The sequence below is a fragment of the Sus scrofa genome, chromosome 18 (assembly GCF_000003025.6).
Source record: "Sus scrofa isolate TJ Tabasco breed Duroc chromosome 18, Sscrofa11.1, whole genome shotgun sequence".
Taxonomy (NCBI): domain Eukaryota; kingdom Metazoa; phylum Chordata; class Mammalia; order Artiodactyla; family Suidae; genus Sus; species Sus scrofa.
The window spans coordinates 38,840,371-38,853,919 of record NC_010460.4 but is presented as its reverse complement, the minus strand read 5'-3'; the positions used below and the strand labels follow the sequence as shown (position 1 = coordinate 38,853,919).

The window sequence follows — 13,549 nt, the reverse complement described above, 5'->3', positions numbered from 1 at the left end:
TCCGCTTAACACTTTTCTATAAGAACCAAAAGTAAAGATAGAAATGAGGAGGTTGATGAAACTGAAATGACAAAGATTAGGAGGCTAAAGAAAACATAAAGAAAAAGCTTACCACAAAAGCACCTGACAACCAGTCAAAAGATGCTAAGAGAAAAGCAGCGCCTGAAGCCAAAAAAACCGTTGGAGTAGCTCCACTATGGTCAACAGAAGAAGAGCTTCCACAAAGGTCCATGTCCTAGGCCCTGGAAGCTGTGTCACATACACTTTACATTAAAGGGGGATTAAAGTTACCAATCAGCTGACCTTCAAGTAAGGAGATTATCCTGGATCGTCCAGATGGGCCCAATATAATCACAAGAGTGCTTAAAAGTCAAAGAAGAAGCCTTGAGTAAGCTGACAGAGAAGAACTCAATTCGCCATTGCCAGCTTCCAAGAAGGAAGGGGCCGCAGGTCAAGGAATGCAGACAAGGAAATTGACTTTCCCCTAGACTTTCCAAGGATACGGCACTGCTGACACCTCTATCTTAGGATTTCTGACTTACAGAACTATAAGACATAACATGATGAATCTAAGTTTGTGGTAACTGATCATGGAAGCAACAGCAACCTAGCAGAACCTTCAATATAATGCCCCTTGGGGTGGATTAAAAAAGACAACACTCAGCAGGTGGAGAAGTACCATCCCTAGCTGCTCAGATCAGAGAAGATTAGCAAGGGAATCTGAGAAAAAGCAAAAGTTTGCCATCACTGAATTTAAGACAGAAGCAGAGGTAGAAGAAAAGCAGAAATTAGAGACTGATGGGAAGTCCACTCTCTACACTACATTGGAGAAAAAAGCCAAGATCAAGAATGCGGATGTGGAAACAGCATGAGCAGTGGTGAATCAGAGGCTCCCACAGCACAACACTTCCTGAATTGTTTGAGAAGGAAACATCTATCAAGGTGCCCCAAAACTAAAGGTTATGAATTCCAAGTTTACCTTATTTGAAGATGCTAAAGAAGCTTTAATTTCCATTAAAAAAAAGAGAAGAATTTAGAGGAAAGCAATCAGGCAGGAGTAGCAGAAACTTGAAAAGCTAATACAAAAGCGGTCACCCATCCCACGTTCTGGGAAAGGCCCTTCTAAAAACACTCCATAAGAGGCAAAGCCACATAATGGCTCTATTCCTGCTGAGATCATCACGAGGAAATGGATCATCTAAAGGGTTTGATGTAACAGACTTCAACCAGTTCTGCAGATCAATGAAAGGAGCTCTTAGTCTGAGGCATCTTCAGATTTTCATCATGCTCTGTTCTACTGTTTCATAAAATCCATTTTGCTATTTTCACCTTCTGAACCAAGGCAGCATCCATCTAAATTCAGTATCTGTCAATAGAAATAGGAGGAAACTGCTCTTGGTCCAACACTCTTTCCACTTGTGTGCTGCTGCAGTCTGTTAGGTCTCTTACTGAAGGCCAGAGAAACATGGGAGAGCCCAATCCAACCCAGAGTTTTTAGCAGAAATTCTATTAGCATTCCTTTGTTTACTCAGGTGGTTTCATTCTATCTACTGCTTAATTCTCATGGATGCTAAACAAATGTAGAAAGGTATTAATGTATCTGACCACACTTATTCTATGAACTGCTCTTTGCTCTAAAGGGTTATATGGTATAGGATATTCTTTACTCTCACCAGCTTTCCTCCATCTTTCTGTCTAGTTTGGAGGAAGCTGTAGTGGTGGCAGAAAATGGCTCAGGAAAGTGCAGATGACAGAGGACGTGGAAGCAGATCTGCTGCTCCTCAAGCAGTATTTGTGGACCACTAATTAAAGGGAAGAAGGCTAGAAGGCAGATTAAGGAAAGGTTTTGGTAGTAAATATTTTGAAGTTATACTCTTTTTTATGAATTCAACCTAGCAACAGCACCATCTTAATTATTTTATTGCACTGTTTTAATAATGGCAATTTAAAAAATTCTAGCTTAAGTTATTCGACACAAAACAAACTACTAAAGATAAATCAAAGTTACCTGAGAATATGAGTCACAAGCAACATCTGAAGTACAAGGAATGGATATGAAAAGCTTTCACGAAGAGGAGGTGTCCACATCACACGAGTACACTGAAAAAAAAATTCATAGTGTATGGTATCCTTGCTAAATTTCTTGAGTAAGACATACCAAGTGAAACTTGCTATTCAGTTTTTTCCCCAACAGCAAAACCAGGAAGAAGACATACATGTCATAAGATCTTGTGAAACAGTAACATGGTGAATTGTCAACAATCATGAACTAAAAAACTTCAACTTCGGCTTAAAAGGAAAATAGGAAAAGTATCAGCAAGAAAATGTTTCGCCTAAATTAAAAACATTATTTTTGAATTGGTTATGAAAACGAACTATACTTTATTTTCTTTCATACGAATTTCAGCAAAACTATCCATAACCAATACTTGAAAACTCTCTATGGTCATGACTATTAGTGTTTTTATTGACACTGCCCCTTAAAAGGAGCACTCCAATTTTGTTTTTACTTCTTTGACCAAGCTACCCTGGACTGCAAAATGTTTAAAAGTGGCACAGGGGATGGAATAAAATAATAAAAAACAGTCAAGTATCAACCTTCCTGAAGAGCTTACTTAAATAATTAATTATCTTAAATAATTAAGACTTAAATAGGAGTTCCCGTCGTGGCGCAGTGGTTAACAAATCCGACTAGGAACCATGAGGTTGCGGGTTCGGTCCCTGCCCCTTGCTCAGTGGGTTAACGATCCGGCGTTGCCGTGAGCTGTGGTGTAGGTTGCAGACGCGGCTCGGATCCCGCGTTGCTGTGGCTCTGGCGTAGGCCGGTGGCTACAGCTCCAATTCGATCCCTAGCCTGGGAACCTCTATATGCCACGGGAGCAGCCCAAGAAATAGCAAAAAAAGAAAAAAAAAAAAGACTTAAATAATTTAATATCTCAAGTGCAGGACTCCATAATTTTTTGCATATATACTAAGTATATTAATAGGTCCATTTTTCAATTTAAAGTAAACTGCACTCAATTAAATGTAAACAATTTGATATTGCTACTACTAAGCTAGTCACATTAGATGAAATTATTACATCTTTCATGTCAAGCATGGCTACTTTAAAAACTACATAGAACTACAAAGACCACAGTGGAAATACCCCTTTTCTTTATTTTAACTCTACTTCAGACTATTAGCTATTTCTACTTCTGCTATAGAAAACATGAGCCAATTTACTCCTCTTTTTTAAACCAAAACTCACCATTCTCTATGAAATTAACATAAATATCTATTTACGAAGGAGATACAAAAAGACTGAAAAGTCTTTAAAAATGCTTTTTTGTTGATACCGAAATGCACTTTAAAAAAATCCGTTAGTTTATTAAATTAACTAGAGATTTCAGTATGATGATAGTAGAGATATCTAACCAAAGTTTATAAAGCTACCAATCCCCTACAAAGACCAGTAGGAAAATATTTAAACTATATAATACACAATTTGAAAGTTTTCTTCACACAGACTGTTCACTCACATTTATTTTGTTACTACATTCAACCGTGTTGTCATCTCAGAAATTCATTTCTCATAATAGTGTAAGTCACCCAGTTCTCTAAAACTCAATTACATCCTCTAGGAAAGTACGGATAAGAAGGCTCAGTTATAAACTGTAACAGAGAGCAAGGTCTTCTCCTCCTAAGTGTTAAAAGTGCATGAATTCAAATGTATGCGGAAGTGTTTCTCCAATAACACAGGATGCTCTACTAGCTCTCGTACAAATATAATTGTTTCAGATGACACCATATAATATGAAAATAGTAAACAGATTTGCTTTCATCATACCTTAAGTTTCAATAAATAAATATTTTTCTTTAACTATAATTTTAAATGAAAAGGAAAAATCTAAATTTCTCTTTATAGGATGACAGCTTAAAATACCAATGCCTTTTAAAGGCATTATCTTTAATGTAAGAAATAAAGGAGAAAATATACACATGTAAACTGCTTCAAAAAGGACTAAACAAATATATTCTGTACTCTGACAAAAAACAAGATTTTTTTTAATTGTGAGAATAAATTCAGCAAAAAATCTTACACTGTTTAAACTGTCATCACCCACTATATAATTTTTAACACACATTTCATAGCACTGAATAATATCACAGCATAAAACTACCTACATATTGATGACAACAGGTTTTTAATTTATTTTGTTTGGTAAAGGCTGAATTTTTAAGCTATTTACTCAAGAATGAAAAACAAAGGAATTTCAGCAATAAACACCTTCAATTTCTTTTCTTTTTTTTTTTTTTTTTTATGGCCACACTTGTGGCATATGGAATTCCTGGGCCAGGGTCAAATCAGAGCTGCAGCTGCAGCCTACACCACAGCCACAGCAACATCAGATCCAAGCCACATTTGCGACCTACACCACAGGACCTTGTCGCAACACCAGATCCTTAACCCCATGAGTGAGATCAGTGATCCAACCCGCATCATTACAGAGACCTTGACCTGCTGAGCCACAACAGGAACTCCTCATTTTTCAACTTCTCCTTCCAAATAGTTTATTTATACTAGGAGATATCTAGAATAATCTAACTGATTTCTCTTCACAATTTAGAAGAACTGACTAGTGAATTATAAATTATAGTTAGTATCAGATAAATCATGTTAAGGCTTGTTTCAAGAGTTTTAACCAGAGTTGACATTTGTAGGATCAATTGTATCTTGTTAGCATAATGTTTGGGTTTAAAACAAATTATCCCACCTCTAACTGCTACACTAATATATTAGCTATAATATTGTTTTAAACATTATACTTGCAGGGATTCCAAAAAAGATTTCTGACCACCATGCGTTTGGCTATTCTTTTTCAGAGAATGGTAGAGGTTTAAGGATTTAGCTATCCAGATGCCAACCATAAAAATGCTCTGTGCAACAGCCATTGTTTGAACATCTTTTATTTGATGTTACTTAGGGTGGTCCCATTGTTTAGGCAGACCCTGACTTAGCCAGGCATGGGCTTTGTGAGCCTGACGGCACTGCGCAAATGATAATAGGTCTGGTAGATTACTTGGAGAGTCTCTTTCTGCATCATGTATTAATATGCTGCCTTATTAACCAGCCAGTTACATATGCTAATTTGAATTTGTAATACAATTGGCTCACAGGAATGTTACAGTGATGTATAATTGCTATTTTTAAGTTTTACTATCTTAATAAAGAATTTCTACTAGTTCCATGAAAAGAAACATTTATCTTTTTTTGTCTCTGAACTTCCAGATATCAGCATATCCTACCCTAAAGTTTGCAGAGAACTTCTGTGAAATCAGTCAGCTTTGTTGGATAAGGAATAAATTACACCTGTAAGACTCCATCCTTTGTTGCAATGACTCAAACCTGACCATTCATTACTTATTTAAAACAAGTCAGAAAAGAATATCTGATAAGATGTTATCAATATTAACTTGACCACCTTTATTTTACCATGTGGCTGTAAACCAAACTTTTCAAGGTTATCAATGTAATAAGAATTGTGTATACAGTATAAAAGTATACATCAAAACAAAAAAGTAGTATAAATAGAAACTGAAATAAGTGATTCTAATTGTATTAAATGGTAACACAATAGAGAAGCAAAAATAATTAGGTATATTTTACCTGTTTTACTTTTGAACTCTATACCCCCTTAGTAGGACATAATCTTACAAAAAAAAGAACAGCAAAGAAATCTTAAACCTTACTTAGCAGGTTTGTTATTGGTAGTTGGATTAGTATCCTAATTCTGAAATTATTTTGTGTGTACTATAGAAGAAAGAAAGTAAATACATTTAGATTGCGGGGAAGAAGGAGATACAAATATGGAGTGGGGGAAGGCAGAGTTTAGAATACTGAATTATTGGATTAGAATTATTGGACGAATAAGTATGAATTAATGATTTTTGCTGAAAGGAGCTAAAAGCGATCACATTCGATAAGCAGTAAGCACACCAAGCACCCTGCTTGTGGTCTCTAAATACCATTTTTCATGAATAGGATCCAAGATTCCTTGGAAAATGACTGCTTCCATATCTGGGGACAAGAAAGCATTAGGTGATCTTGGAACATCTTTTTGAACTAGAAAGTTAGTGTTCCAAGAACACTGAGGACACATCAAAAAGACAGAGAAGGAGTTCCCGTCATGGCGCAGTGGTTAACGAATCCGACTAGGAACCATGAGGTTGTGGGTTCGGTCCCTGCCCTTGCTCAGTGGGTTAAGGATCCGGCATTGCCGTGAGCTGTGGTGTAGGTTGCAGACGAGGCTTGGATCCTGCGTTGCTGTGGCCCTGGCGCAGGCCGGTGGCTACGGCTCCAATTGGACCTCTAGCCTGGGAACCTCCATATGCCACAGGAGCGGCCCAAGAAATAGCAAAAAAAAGACAAAAAAAAAAAAAAAAAAAAAAAAAAAAGACAGAGAAGAGCACTATATATACAATACATATATACATGTAATATACATATTATATACATGTAATACATATAATACATATTATATACATAACTATAATATTAGTAATTAATCTAATAAAAAATTGCAAGACATAAAACACTGTCAAAAGAAATTAAAGAAGACTGATATAAATGAAAGAATATCTATGTTTATGGATAGGAAGGTTTGATATATTTAGAATGTCGCTTCTCTCTAAATTGATCTAGAGATCCAAGGCAATCACAACTAAAGTCCCAGCCGGTTGTATATGTGTTGGGGGAAGGGGGAGTCATGGCAAGCGGATTCTAAAATCTACATGGAAATATAAAGAACCTGGAATTGCTAAAGCAACACTGGAGAAGAACAAAGTTGGAGACTTTCACTACCAGATATTAAACTTTTAATGCTACAATATTTAAGATAGTATGATAATGGCTTAAAGATAAACAGACAAATGAAACAGATCTGAGAGTCGAAAAACAAATCTACCCATATATAGTCATTTGATTAATGATAAAAGCACAACTACAGTTCAATGGGGCAAGAATGGATTTTTCAACAAATGGTACTAAGTTAAATGGATACCCAAACTGGGGTAAAGAAGCAGTGAAGAGCAGCCAGGAGGCAGAATCTCACATAGTGCTTAACTTCCAGGAACTTGCTTAAGTAGAATCCAACGATGGACTGAAACTAAACGGCTGCAAACTAACTCCTCTAAATTCCATTGGGGGTAAAATCAAAGAGATCATGCCCTGGGCTGAGCATCTGGGAATCTGGAGATTGAGCCGAAGGGTAGAAATCTTAATTCATTTGAAACTGGAGGTAAACTACAACAAATCAAAACTGTAACCCTGCCCAGCTTAGTAAGATTCATGATGGGATCCAAGTGCCCAGGTCCTCACCCTACATGCCTGAGTTTGGGATTGACACACCCACTCCTATATATAAAGCAGATAACCAACAGGGACCTACTGTACAGCACAAGGGACTATACTCAATATTTTGTAATACTCTATAAGGGAAAAGAATCTGAAAGAGTATATGTAGGTGTGTGTGTGTATACACACATATATATACACATATACATACATACAAACACATATATATAAAACTGAATCACTTTGCTGAAAACCTGAAACATGACCTTATAAATAAACTATACTTCAAAAAAAATAGATGAATGGATAAAGAAAAGATTTAATCATATACTAGCTTAGATGCAAGTGCAGAGCAAACTAAATAGTGGAAATAGAACTTAAAGTCAGGAAACAATTCACAATTACTTTTTGGCACATAAATCACCACATGATTTAAGTAACTTTTTTAAGAAAGAGGGGTAACAGGAGTTCGCATCGTGGCTCAGTGGTTAACGAATCCGACTAGGAACCATGGGGTTCCAGATTTGATCCCCGGCCTTGCTCAGTGGGTTAAGGATCTGGCATTGCCGTGAGCTGTGGTGTAGGTCGCAGATGTGGCTCGGATCCTGCGTTGCTGTGGCTCTGGCGAAGGCTGGCAGCTACAGCTCTGATTAGACCCCTAGCCTGGGAACCTCCATATACCAAGGGAGCACCCCAAGAAATGGCAAAAAAAAAAGACAAAAAAAGAAGAAAGTGGGATAACAAGTAGTAAACTGTCAGAAATTCCATTGAGCCAAAGACTGTGATTCTCTGGAAAAGCTCACAAAATGCATAAATAGGTATTACCAGAGTAGAAGCTTCCTCTCATATAAAAAAATATGTGCTTCAGGCAATATTTTTAAGAATCAGAAGAAAACAATAGCCTGAAAATCTCACAATATGAAAACCAAAATAAGTATAAAATTACAATAAAATAGTTTTTAGTTACTTGAGTTCTCATGATTATTTTACCTCAAACTGCCATTTATGTTCTCAATTTTAACGTGTCATTACTCTAAGTGGTCGTTTTTCTGCTCTAAAGCTACAGCTACTGATGTAAGTACAATTATCTACTTGACTCATTCAGTAAAACTACAATTCTAATTCTAATCTCATTTAGTTTACCTTTTCCTAAGTAGAAAATGATCCCTAAGCATGCTTCAATATACCAAGTAGCTGAAAAATATAAAAAAAAAATTTATCAATCTGAAAAATGAACTGAACTGTCTAAATTTCACTGTTACAAACTAAAAAGACTTTCTAAGAAATGATGTTCATGCTACACGAATATTAAAATCACTCAAAAAACGCAAGATCAAGAATTAGTAACCTTTAATTTTCACCAAGGGTATCACAGATTTTTCTTAACAGACGGTAGTCTTTAAAACCGTGCCTTGGCTTCACATTTTTCAATAATTCCCTTCCTCTCAACATCTCACTGTGAACACTCAGTGCTCCTTTTTTTCTTTTCTTCATATGGAGAACCTCCATATGGAGGTTCCCAGGCTAGGGGTCGAATCGGAGCTGTAGCCACCGGCCTACGCCAGAGCCACAGCAACGCGGGATCCGAGCCACGTCTGCAACCTACACCACAGCTCACGGCAACGCCGGATCGTTAACCCACTGAGCAAGGGGCAGGGACCGAACCCGCAACCTCATGGTTCCTAGTCGGATTCGTTAACCACTGCGCCAAGACGGGAACTCCAGTGCTCCTTTTTTTCATTGTTAAGTGATTATTTCCTATTTTTTAAGTCAATTCTCACAGATCTGTGCTTCCAAATGGTCCACACTGAGGCACTGAGCAGCAGCCATAGTCAAAACGAATCAAATAATTCTTTTTCTCTTGCTCAAAATTCAGACCAAACCAATTAACTGATGTCACATTGCAATCCTCTGTCAAATGCTCTAATCTATAAAGCCACTCTAGCTTTACATTTCTGTGATTCTAAACTCTAAGGATGTGTTAGTTCAATATCCATCAGTAAGCCACTGAATATCCATCAGTAAGCCATTGAATAACAAAAAGAAGTTCAAGTTTCAGACTTCAGTTAAGTTTTTACATGACTACTCTTAGGACTTTGTAACATGTGCATACTCAAATACTGTACATACATAGCGTAGAAACACATAGAAGCATTAAGTTACTTCACACAAAGCAATCTGGCCTTTCTTTTCTTTCCCCTCACACCATATTTACCATGAAAGAAAACCAGACAGATACATATTATACATTTACGACTATGATTTATTTAATTTTTTTTTTTAGGGCCGCATGTGCAGCTTATGGAAGTTCCCAGGCTAGGGTTCGAATTGCAGCTGCAGGTGCCAACCTATACCACAGCCACAGCAACATAGGAGCTGAGCCACGTCTGTGACCTTCACTACAGCTCATGGCAATGCCAGATACTTAATCCACTGAGGGAGGCCAGAGATCAAGCCAGCATCCTCGTGGATACTTGTCGGTTCTTTACCTCAGAGCCACAGTGGGAACTCCCACAGCTATAATATAAGTTACTAATAGTAATACAAACTAACAATTACACAAACTAATGATTACATAATAACTACATGTCAAACATGTTCTAGGCACATTACACATATGAACTCATTTACTCTCCCCGATAATCCCCTGAGATGGGTAACATCATTACACCAATTTACAAAAAGGTAACTAAGGTAGGTAAGATTAAATGATTTGCCCAAGTCGCAGAGCCACTAAATGGCAAAGCCAGAATCTGAACGCAAGTAGCCTGGATCTGGAGTCCATGCTTTTTACAATGCTATTCTCTTTAGAAAGCCCATGGATTGTGCAAATTTATAGATATAATAAAATATTCTATAAAGGATACTTAAAAGTCAGTCAAAGTTTAATACAAATGCCTTAAAACTATAGGCACACTTTAGCTATAATCCTACATCAAAAAGTTACCCCCATATAGGAAGTTAACTGTATCCATGGCCAGATTAGTGTTATTATAGCTAAAACATGAGTTTTCGCAGTTTTAAATTACATTCAGAATTAACATAGACCCATTATTTCTTCAAACCACTAAGAAATATATCACATAAAAGATACAATGGTCATGAAAAGATAACTTAAGATAAATGCTAGTGTTTAAAATCTGAATCAAAATAAGATCAAAAATTTAATGAATGCTACTACAGAAAATTTAAAGAAACATATTTCTATAAGCAAAATTTCCTAAAATTTTAAAAAATATTTGACCACCTAAAGAAGAAACCTGTATTTCTAGAAGAAAAAAACCCTAAAGATTTTGAAAATATTTGTTGACTACCTACCTCTCCATGATTGAAAAAGAAGCACAACACCGTAACCAGGCCTCCTAATCGGCTGCCACTGGAAAAGAGATAAGAAAATGCAACTTGAACAATAGAAACCAGGTCAATCCTAGTAAAACCTTGAAATAATACAGCATGATACTCTGCTAGTACTACAAAAAGTTTTAGCCACACCAGAACTCTACTATACTTATTTATAAAATAGCTTATTTCCTCAAGTGTATCATTTGTCAAAGCAAGTTTCATTTTTTTAAAAAATCATTTACCATCTTTGAAATGTACAGAAAAACACACAAACTGATAAGGAATTTAAAAAGTTCTTAATAGTCATTTCACTGGGTATCATGCAACCTGATCTTTCCTTTTCTTTGTTTTTTTTTTTTTTTTGTAATTCTTTAGTACTACATATTAGTGTCCCTCAGCATTTCTCAATCTATTTTTCTTGGTATATGATACACAGAAGAGGGGATGGGAGGACGTGCAGGAAAGTGCTTTATGGTCATAAAGCTGGAAATCGTCACATTGTCTCCTGCTCTTGGAAATTCACAAATCATGTTAGCACATTAAAGATTCCGCTAATCAGTATTTCTCAAACCCCATCTCCAAGCTACTTTTCTACAGAACATGCTTGGAAAACACTAGTTTACAGATAAAGTTTTATCTCTCATTCGTTTTCAAAAGATTGGAAAATACAACACAAATACCAAAACAGGAGAATCTGGCTTACAAGTCTAGCTAAGAACCCACAATGGTATGATTTGGCAGTCCTAACAATTAAACTCTCATTTGCTCAGGTAAGAGTGAAATACTTGCCCACTCTCCTGCCACCCCAGTCAGCAGCATCTGAGCAGGGGAAAGAAAGGCTGTTTTTAGGTTTGTTCCATCATTTCTTTCATCTCTACTCATGAGCTCTTCTTACTCTCTTTAATTTAGATCACGTTCCTTTCTCATTATTTTACTCAAATATCTCTCCTTTCTATCCATCCAACAAATACGTGTATAACACAGAGAAGTAACAAAGAATCAGACACAGGAATTCTAGGCCATTATATCTGTTCTTCAGGATGCAGAAATGAGGAAACACAGAGAAGATACAAGAGAAGGCAGCACACGAAGCGAGCACACACACCCTCTGCACTTCCCCCAGAAGAGACAGGAAGGGCTGGGATCCCCTGCAAGGGGGCAGTCAGCCTCGACCCAAGAGGAGGGTGTAGTTTACATGTCCAGTGTCAAGGACTATAGAGTATGGGGTTGCCATTTTCAGAGTCAGAGCATGGAGACACTTGCTGCTCAAGAGATGAGGTGGCAGTGCTAAAGGTTGGAGGGAAAAGGAGGCGGGTGTCTGAAATAATACTTGCATTTAAGGGGAGAGATAAGGAGGGAAAACAGAGAGCTATATAGAGCCATCTTTAAGGGAGCAACTGAAGCTCAAGATCACAAATTCATACAGATGCTAATGGTAGGGACTGTGTGATTTTTCTCTACCAGTTATTAACTTAGACTGGCACAAATGAAATACAAAGCGGCAAAGGAGTGGCCAGGGAGTAGGTGAAGTGATGGATCACAGAAATAAGAGGGATAGATAAAGAGCCAGAAAGTAGGACAGGCCAGCGAGCAGAAGTCAGGGTTCTCTCCTCAGAGATGCAGTATGACTACTTCAAGAGACCAGCAAGCAAGCAAACCCTAGCCCTCACTGCAAGTGATGAGACTTTGGCAAGCTTAACAATGAGTAATGGGCTTAGATAAATAATTATGTATTTAAACACTAGATGTTAAATAGATAAATTTATTTTAATAATTTAAGCATATTCTAACAAGACAAAAAGTCTACATATTTTAAAGGTCTATATATTTTAAAAATGGTTTCCTCCTAGCCACTCTCCCCTCATCCCATTCAACTAAGATAATCAGCAATGATATTCGAGTGTGTCCATTCTTCCAAATTTTTGTCTCCATATAAATATATTTTGTAATGTTTTTTAACATCCCTCTGAAATGTCCCTTTTATAATTAATCTATCATAAAGATTATTCCTTATCAATACATGTAATCCAAGGCATTCTTTTGAATAGATGTCAAATACTGCATAGTACAAACATACTGCAATTCGTTCAGCCTTTTCACTGTTATTGGACATACAGATGTTTTTTAATTCCTTGCTATAATTTTAAAAATGTTAAAATAACATCTTTGCACATGTAAAAACTGACGCTTTTATCTCTATTGGATATACCTGACTTGTAAGACTGCCAAATCAAAGAACATGAACTTTCCAGAAAAGCCATTCTAGTCCCCACCCCCACCACTGTATGATGGGTGCATTTCCCCGTTTCCCTGTAACACGGCACCAAATGCGCCCCAATCCTTTTACACTTTGCCCACTGAATGGTGGAAATTTTTTTCTCGCTGCTATTGTGATTTGTACTTCCTTCCCACTTGTGCACAGCATCATTCTAGTGAGTTGTTTTTGTCTGTTTGACAATGTTCATTTCCTCCTCTGTAAACTGCCTGTTCGCAGTCTTGTCTGTTTTTCTATTGGATTCTATTTCCCCATTTAAACATTAGGGATATCTAAGTTTTATCATCATTATGTGTGACAAACACTTTGGATATAATTTATGGAGTATTCTGCCAGAAAAAAAATTAATTTTTGTGTAGTTAATTTTATAGTAAAATGTCAGTATTTTTCTTTATTTCTGCACTTCTTATTTTGCCTGTGAAGGTCTTCTGCAGCTCAAAATTATATAGTGTTCTATTATAATATACGTTATGGCCCAGCATCTTTCATGATTATAGCTCTTTGCTTAATTAAGCAGGGAGGCAGATTTTCTGGTATAAGTTCATGCCCTGCATAGCCAGGAGGGGAGATTAAACTTTGCTTATTGACAAAGACTG

The 13,549-nt window shown here is 36.8% G+C and overlaps 1 protein-coding gene across 16 annotated transcripts in view; it reads right to left on the bottom strand.

Moving 5' to 3' along the window:
- DPY19L1 (dpy-19 like 1) overlaps positions 1-13,549 on the bottom strand; it is a 282,848-nt gene that overhangs the window by 230,271 nt on the left and 39,028 nt on the right. For all 16 annotated transcript variants that reach the window (XM_021079309.1, XM_021079325.1, XM_021079315.1 and 13 more), the window contains exons 7-8: positions 10,655-10,712; positions 2,009-2,100 (exon numbers count right to left, since the gene is read on the bottom strand). In XM_021079309.1, coding sequence (XP_020934968.1) covers positions 2,009-2,100; positions 10,655-10,712 — 150 coding nt within the window. The remainder of the gene's footprint in view (positions 1-2,008; positions 2,101-10,654; positions 10,713-13,549) is intronic.